The sequence below is a fragment of the Chenopodium quinoa genome, unplaced genomic scaffold (genome assembly GCF_001683475.1).
Source record: "Chenopodium quinoa cultivar QQ74 unplaced genomic scaffold, ASM168347v1, whole genome shotgun sequence".
NCBI lineage: Eukaryota > Viridiplantae > Streptophyta > Magnoliopsida > Caryophyllales > Amaranthaceae > Chenopodium > Chenopodium quinoa.
Window position 1 is genome coordinate 4,496,941 of NW_018744878.1, and position 7,888 is coordinate 4,504,828.

Here is a 7,888-nt window from a genome sequence, read left to right on the forward strand (position 1 = left end):
AGAAAGGCTTCAATCTCATGGTTGTTGTACGTACCTTTATTATATCCTTCCTATTGTGCATGATACTAACCTCGTAGCAGATTAATTCCAATTAATTAACCTTGTAAACACAATTTTAAATATCCTATAATAGAATAATATCACCGCATCTCATTAAGTCCTAACATGTTTTGCATATCTCATCACCTAAATATAACCCAAATCTATCAGATATGATGCGAAGAATGTGAACACCATACAACGTATGAAGTATTTGCCATATAGAAAGCACTTATATTACATCCAACTATCCAAGTGCAGTACATGTACCAAACTGATGCCTGACACCGACACAGAAATATATATTTTGGAGGGATATTTAGAAAGCCACAAGGACAGGGTGAGAATCGATTTTAAGATCTCTTGAAATCAGAAAGGAAGCTCTAACCACTTAAACTATCTCTCAGTTTCAAAAATGTCAAATATGTGTCAGACACACACACAAAATCTATAGTGATATATGCATTTATCAAATGTATTATATGTATTTTATATTTTTTACCGTACACGTGTCCATATTTTAAAATTGTGGTAATAGTTTTGTGTTCATACTCATCATGTCATGCCATGTATCCTAGCTTGCCACCTCTAATCAATGCAAATAAAGAAAGAAACCGCTAGTATGTAGTCTAAACACACATTATTCCTTCAAGAATAACATACAAACTTGTAACACCCCAACCTCCTACAATCCTAGTGTAGTGTTGTCCTATTAATAAATCTTTAGTAGTTGGTCGTTAAAACTTCAAATCCATCTTATAAAGTCCAAAGAATATGAAATAAGCCGCCTTACATTACATTCACAAAATTAAATCATCAACCCACAAATCATTTAAATGTGACACTATATTTTTCAAAAAATACAAACTTCCTAGCTCCCATCTGTTTTTTGCTCCATCATATTCATTACTAGCAAACTGATTTAGTTGAGACTACATTTAATGTTTTGTTGATGTGTCACTTGAAGAAAATTCAGATACTACTTACATACCATAATTAATTTCTTACTATAACTATATTTCATATTATAAATACAAGATCCCTTCACTTTTATTTTCTTCATCTAATACAATACAACTTAATTTCTCTCTTTGGAATCTTTATTAGATTTTGTAATAATATTCAAAATGGAGTTTCGTCTACTATCAATCCTCGCCTTCCTTTCTGTAAGTTTGATTCATTAAACTAAACTACTTTTCATTTTTCTTTATTTTTACGGAGTATTCTATTTTATGCATTTTATTGTTTTGTTAGCACCCACTTTATATCGCGATATTATGTTAAATTATAATAATATACTTTGTATAATAATTGGGTCGAACTTTATTGAAAATAGTTAGTCTATTAACAACCTATCATAACTGCGATTATTATGATTTTCTTATTCAAATTATCTTGGAATATTTTTAATAAAACTGATTAAAATTTCATTTATTATTTACTAACAAAACCTTAATTTTTTTGGTTATTAATATTTATTAATTCGTACTTTCGATTTTCTTTTATTTTCAGATTGCTTTGATGGTTAGTGAGGCAGCTCTACCACCTGAAATCTATTGGAAAATAAATTTGCCAAATACTGAGATGCCAAAGGCTGTCAAGAATTCATTGCCTAAGCCTGGTATGGATTGGTTTTCTATTGCTCTCATCATTAAAAAAGACTAGTTATTTTTTTTTATATATATATATTTGTATTTTTTAACTGATAAAATATCTATTATGTACACGGGTGCGCTAGTTATGTCACTGAACTATAAGTACTATGTTACTTCTAATAATTTGATCAAAATATATTTGGAAATTAAGAAGTGGATGTAATTAATGGATTATTTAAAGAGGAAAGAGACAGAACTAGCTAGTAATATAATATGGCAAAAACTTTTATTACAATATTTTCAAATTAGCCACAATATATGGTAGAGTATGACACTACGATAGAACTAGAGCTACACCAACAAGTCAAGCTTGACTAATTTCTATTTATGTACGTAGGAAGGTAAGATGTCATTATAAGCCAAACCATAAGGCAAATTAATAATATATTACCAATAATTAGTATATACAGTCGTGTGGATACTTGTTTAAATCAACTCTATATATAATTTATAAATTTTAACTTATTAATAATTGATTATTATTACTAATAATCAAATTAATCATCGTCGGAAGTTCCTATTGACAAATATAAGGGCTAAAATCAAGCACGTTTTTTTTTGAATAGTAACCAAATTCAAGCATTAGAGCCGGTTCACATTTATTAAACTGATTGGAGCTGAACTGCACTGAACAAAACTGAACTGAATAGAATAGAGCTAAAATGAATATTTTATGAGAGAAGAAAATTAGGAGCTGAACTGAACTGAACTTATTGAAGTTGAACTGAACTGAAATTAAGTTGGAGTGAACAGGTCCTTAACAAGAAGTATCAATCATTCAATCAACACTACATACTTTTAAATAGTGTAATATCTCCCGCCACACTAAATAGTGTATGCTCTCACCTTTTCCATGTTGATTCAACTGAAATTACACTTGTCAATGTACAACTTTGATCATACCGTTCATTTTTACTCCGTATTAGAATTCTAATTTACTTCATAGAAGATTTAAATATGAACGTATGCATTATGTTTTTTTATTTGAATTGTAGAATGGATGGAAGAGGAAAGCACATCAGTAAATGTTGGGAAAGGTGGGGTCCACGTTAACACAAGATCCAAGCAAGGAGGAGGAACCGCAGTAAATGTTGGGCCTCATAAAGGAGCCAATGTAAACACAGGAAAGCCCAATGGTCACACAAATGTAAATGTTGGCCCAAAAAGTGGTGTTGGAGTACACACTGGTAAGCCCAATGGAGGACACACTGACGTCCATGTCGGCCCAAAAGGTGGAGTTGGGGTCCACGCAGGAAAGCCCGGAAAAGGAGCAGATGTAGGAGTTGGCAAAGGAGGAGTAACTGTTAAAGCAGGCCCAAAAAAGAAGCCCGTTTATGTTGGAGTACACCCAGGCCCAAACCCGTTTAATTACAATTATGCAGCTTCTGAGGCCCAACTTCATGATGATCCAACTAAAGCTTTATTTTTCTTAGAGAAAGACATGAAAGTTGGACAATCAATGAACGTGCATTTCACAAGGAGTACTAATGCAGCCACCTTCTTGCCAAGGGAAGAGGTGAAATCGTTGCCCTTTTCTTCTGATGAAACCCCGGCGATACTTAAGGAGTTCTCGGTTCAGCCTAACTCCGATGAAGCTAAGGTTATCCAAGAGACAATCAAAGGGTGTGAGGAAAATGGCATCCAAGGTGAATAAAAGTATTGTGCAACTTCTTTGGAGTCCTTGGTAGATTACGCGAAAAACTCTTTAGGGAAGAATGTTAAGGCAATGTCTACTGAGTCCAAAACTATTGATGACAAGGTCCAAAAGTATACTATTACCGCGGTAAAAAAGGTGGCTAATGACAATGAGGCCGCAGTGTGTCACAAGCAAAAGTATGCCTATGCCGTGTTCTATTGCCACAAGACTAAGGATACATCTGCGTATACGGTGTCCTTGATGGGCGCGGATGGATCAAAGGCTAAGGCAATGGCTGTGTGTCATAAGGATACGAGTGCTTGGAACCCGAAACACTTGGCTTTCCAAGCTCTTAATGTGAAGCCAGGAAGTGTTCCGGTTTGCCACTTCTTGCCCGAGGATCACATTGTATGGGTTCCTAACAACTAGACTTATGAGAAATTAGTTTTATTTTCATATGGAGGCTTGAAGAGTTATACTTTGTGTATTTTAATTTGGCTACGGCTGGTTGTTATGTACTATATTTACATGCATACTTAGTTTGATATTGAATAATTAAGATGCATTTGTTATAAGAACATATAATACTGTACTGATGTTAATTACCTCCTAAATTTTCTAAAATGTCATTTTTTTAAAAAAAAACTTGAATGATGTATGCAATTTAAAAAGTTGAATAAGCATTAATCAGTACTACCTCCGTCCCTTATTTAGTGGCCTACATTCCATTTCTGGGTAGCCAAAATTAATGACCTATTTCTATTTAAAGAAAGTAGTTTTTGACAAAATTACATTCTTTTTGAAGAGTTGTCATTATTTTTCTTTTATTTTTATGTACTTTGACCTTATTTTCCAATACTTTTTCTCTCTCTTTTCAATAATTACCAACTATATTTTCTTTCTCTCTACCTCTCTCTAACTCCATATACATATTTGTACTCTCAATCCATTAATTTTAAGGGATTAAAACTTTTTTTAATTTTCGTGGAAAAAAAAAACAAATAAGAGACAGAGGGAGTATTAAACTTACTTATGAAATTGTCATAATTTCTAAGCTAAATATTAAGCAAAATATTGTTTTAGCAAATATATCTATTGACTATTGTTTATAGTTAGCTATGTAACAACATTATTATATTATACTTTCAAACAAGCAAGTAAAATTCTAGAAAAATACTTGCCAATATTTATGACATTTCCCCTTTTAATCTTTTATTTGTTTCCCTTCCGTAAAGAAATGTTTTCCTTTGGTTCCTTTCTAAATCTAAATTCTTACCATATAAAATTATCCTCCAATGCATATTATTTATAGAACAAAACAATTTTCGCATATCCTTAACCATGCATTCATTCTTGAAACTTTCCCATAATAAACAAGTGGTAGATGTACTTTCAACATCTTTAATTGCTTCACAAACTTTATTTATATATACTAAGTTCTGTTATTGTATCATCAAATCTTAGCTACTTCAATTCATTTTCACTCTCACTTCCTTTAAAAAAAACACAAAAAAACAAAAAAAATTAAAATTTAAAAGAAGTCACAAGCTTTAACTACAATTTATTATAATACATAGACCAAAATAAAAAAAAAAAAAAATAAAAAAAAAACCTGGTTATAATACAAAATCATTCTCTTTCATTCTTTTCCCCATAAAGAATTGCAAGAAAAATTCTCCACTTAATATTCTGTGTTTCTTTAAGGTTGAGTTTTATATTCTGATGGATTTGTATATTCTACCAATCCTCACCCTCTTTTCTGTAAGTTCATTAACTAATTGCCATACAAGTATATAATAATCCATTTTACTAATTTTTTTGAGCATGTAATTTAATTGGCTTTTTGAAATACAATAATATTGTATCATTGTATGTTACTCCGTAATATATATATATAAGTTATTTTTATTATCAATGTTTTATGACTATTTAATATTATAAAAAAAACCCCTAGATATATATTTTTTTAAATAATAATATGGTGCAAAAAAAAAAAAAATTCTTTCTTGCTAAGCTTTTTATTTATTTATTTATTTTTTCCACAGATTGGTGTAGTATTAAGCCAAGCATCTCTACCATCTGAAATTTATTGGAAGAAAATGTTGCCAAATACTGAAATGCCAAAGGCTGTTAAGCTTTCATTGTCTGAGCCAGGTATTTGTTCTTCAATATTAAAACGTTTGTAATAGTAATGATACAAATATATGTTAAATTAATCTATAGTTGAAAACTTGAAATACATATATAAAAGTACATGTATAATATGGAGTTGTCTTTAGTACAAGATAAGATAAAGATTTTAGGATATAATTTAACATATATAAAACTTGTAAACATAAGTTCATGGATCGTTATACCCTTACAAATTAAAGTAACAAACACATACATCCTTAGAAACATTTTTTTTTAAATTTATCTTGGGTTTCTTGACCACATTATAAAATAATACATGTTGTAAACAAGTAAACAACCTCTTGGAATTCAATAGCAAGATCCCCAAATCTTGTAAAATAAAATTATAAATTCTAGAATACTATTATAAGATTTTCTTATTAATAATTTTATGATGGTAGCGTTATTTGTCTATATTATATGAACTTATTGAAACTTATATATTTTATTTATGTGAATAGGAGAAGACGTAAATGAGTTAAAAGGCGGAGTTCACCTCCACGCCAATGGAAGGGCCTTAAGGCATATCAGACATCATCATAGGCACCACGAACACGAAGGAGGTGACCAAGATGTGAACGTTGACTCAATGACCGGAGTCGGGGTACACACAAGAAAGAATGGTGGCGGTCACACCGACGTTGACGTAGGGCCGACGAATGGAATTGGAGTCCACACAGGGAAGCCTGGAAGAGGAAAAGCCGACGTGAACGTAGGGATGGAAGGAGTAACGGTCAATGCAGGCCACGAAAAGAAGCCTGTTTACGTTAGAGTACATCCCGGATTTAATCCATTTGATTATAGATATGCACATTCACATTCTAGTAGTAGTAACACTTCTAGTTCTAGTAGTAACAATTATTCTAGCAATAATTCAGATGAACAATTTCAAGAAGAACCAGGCCGTTCATTGTTTTTCTTAGAGAAGGACATGAAATTTGGACACTCGATGAGATTGCACTTCAAACAACGAACAAATGATGCCACTTTCTTACCAAGAGAAAAGGCGAAAACACTTCCCTTCTCTACAAACAAGATTATTGACATCCTTCATGAGTTTGAAGTCGAACCAAACACAGAAGAAGCCAAGGTTATCGAGGAAACAATTGAAGGGTGCAAGCACAAGGGCATCCAAGGGGAGCAAAAGTATTGTGCCACTTCCCTGGAGTCCTTGGTTGATTACGCGAAAAACACTCTAGGGAAGAATGTTAAGGCAATGTCAACCGAGGCCAAAATTATTGGCAACAAGGTCAAGAACTATACAATTGCAGCAAAGAAGATTGTGGCTAAAGATAATGAGGCCGCGGTGTGCCACAAGCAAAGGTATGCCTATGCCGTGTTCTATTGCCACAAGAGTAAGGGCACATCCGCGTATAAGGTGACCTTGATTAGCAAGGATGGATCAAAGGCTAAGGCAATGGCTATTTGTCATAAAGATACAAGTGCTTGGAATCCACAACATTTGGCGTTTCAAGTTCTTAATGTCAAGCGTGGAAGTTGTCCTATTTGCCATTTCTTGCCTGAGGATCACATTGTATGGATATCAAATTAGACTATAATTAACGTTATTAGAACGTAGTTTTTTTTTTTTTCTTCCTTTTTTTCTATTTGAAGATTTATATGTACTTTTGATTTGGAATTGCATTTTTTTTAAGCATGTTTACAACCTATAACTTGCCTAGTTATATGTGTATGATGATGAGACAAGAGTCTCTATGTAATAACAAATGTTTTATTACTTTCATTATATTCTTTCTCATATATGTTTAGACTCATGTTTATACCTTGTCTCTCCAAAAATTCCCCTAAGACGAGCCAAGATGTACCCATTGTGCCAATTTTTTTTTTTTTTGGATGTATTTTTGGTGTCCGTGACTTGTGCCTTAGCTTGTTGCCCATGACTTGTTCAAGTTTCAACTTGCGCCTATGCCTAGGCCTTGCCGAGTAGCAAGTTTAAACACAACAAACCCTAACACTATTTTTAAGGGGTTTTAATTTTTTGGGTGTTTAGAAAGCTATTAGGACGGGTGATGAGATCGAATCAATTACATGATCTCCTAAAATCGAGAGGAAAACTCTGACCAATAACTAAATTTTTCCTCGCTCTCACTGTCTGAAATTTTTTCTATGGAGGCGGATGCACGATGCTCCGTGCATCCGTTTTCTCTTTAAAAACGCGGAATGAACATTTCGTTGTTCAGTAAAGAACATACATTTGTTTTGTAAAGATCATATAGCTTTTTCATAAAGAACATCACATAGAGCTGTATTGTAATGAACATATAGTTGTTTTATAAAGAACATATACCTATTTTGTAAAAAAAAACATCCAACTTCATGTTCTTTATATATATCTAAAGAACATCTGTAATATTAATTAAAAACA

At 32.4% G+C, this 7,888-nt stretch overlaps 3 protein-coding genes across 3 annotated transcripts; all 3 read left to right on the forward strand.

Annotated features, from left to right (window-relative positions):
* The first annotated feature begins 1,052 nt into the window (after positions 1–1,052).
* Positions 1,053–4,053, forward strand: LOC110705642 (BURP domain protein RD22-like). Its single transcript, XM_021883542.1, has 3 exons — positions 1,053–1,205; positions 1,552–1,660; positions 2,690–4,053. The coding sequence occupies exons 1-3, from the start codon at positions 1,167–1,169 to the stop codon at positions 3,346–3,348; spliced, it is 807 nt and encodes a 268-aa protein (XP_021739234.1). The 5' UTR covers positions 1,053–1,166; the 3' UTR covers positions 3,349–4,053.
* On the forward strand, positions 3,421–5,516 carry LOC110705253 (BURP domain protein RD22-like). Its single transcript, XM_021883097.1, has 2 exons — positions 3,421–3,708; positions 5,376–5,516. Exons 1-2 carry the CDS (start codon positions 3,421–3,423, stop codon positions 5,514–5,516), a joined length of 429 nt encoding a protein of 142 aa, XP_021738789.1.
* A 477-nt stretch (positions 5,517–5,993) lies between these two features.
* LOC110705325 (BURP domain protein RD22-like) lies at positions 5,994–7,688 on the forward strand. The gene has a single exon (XM_021883158.1). The coding sequence runs from the start codon at positions 6,092–6,094 to the stop codon at positions 7,052–7,054; it is 963 nt and encodes a 320-aa protein (XP_021738850.1). The 5' UTR covers positions 5,994–6,091; the 3' UTR covers positions 7,055–7,688.
* Positions 7,689–7,888: the final 200 nt, after the last annotated feature.

Excerpts from the sequence above, each read along its gene's own strand:
- LOC110705642 (XM_021883542.1), top strand. The coding sequence starts at position 1,167 with ATGGAGTTTCGTCTACTATCAATCCTCGCCTTCCTTTCT. Across the intron at positions 1,206-1,551 it reads CAATCCTCGCCTTCCTTTCT|ATTGCTTTGATGGTTAGTGA; the intron begins GTAAGTTTGATT and ends TTTTATTTTCAG. Across the intron at positions 1,661-2,689 it reads GAATTCATTGCCTAAGCCTG|AATGGATGGAAGAGGAAAGC; the intron begins GTATGGATTGGT and ends TTTGAATTGTAG.
- LOC110705253 (XM_021883097.1), top strand. The coding sequence starts at position 3,421 with ATGTCTACTGAGTCCAAAACTATTGATGACAAGGTCCAAAAGTATACT. Across the intron at positions 3,709-5,375 it reads TGAAGCCAGGAAGTGTTCCG|ATTGGTGTAGTATTAAGCCA; the intron begins GTTTGCCACTTC and ends TTTTTTCCACAG.
- LOC110705325 (XM_021883158.1), top strand. The coding sequence starts at position 6,092 with ATGACCGGAGTCGGGGTACACACAAGAAAGAATGGTGGCGGTCACACC.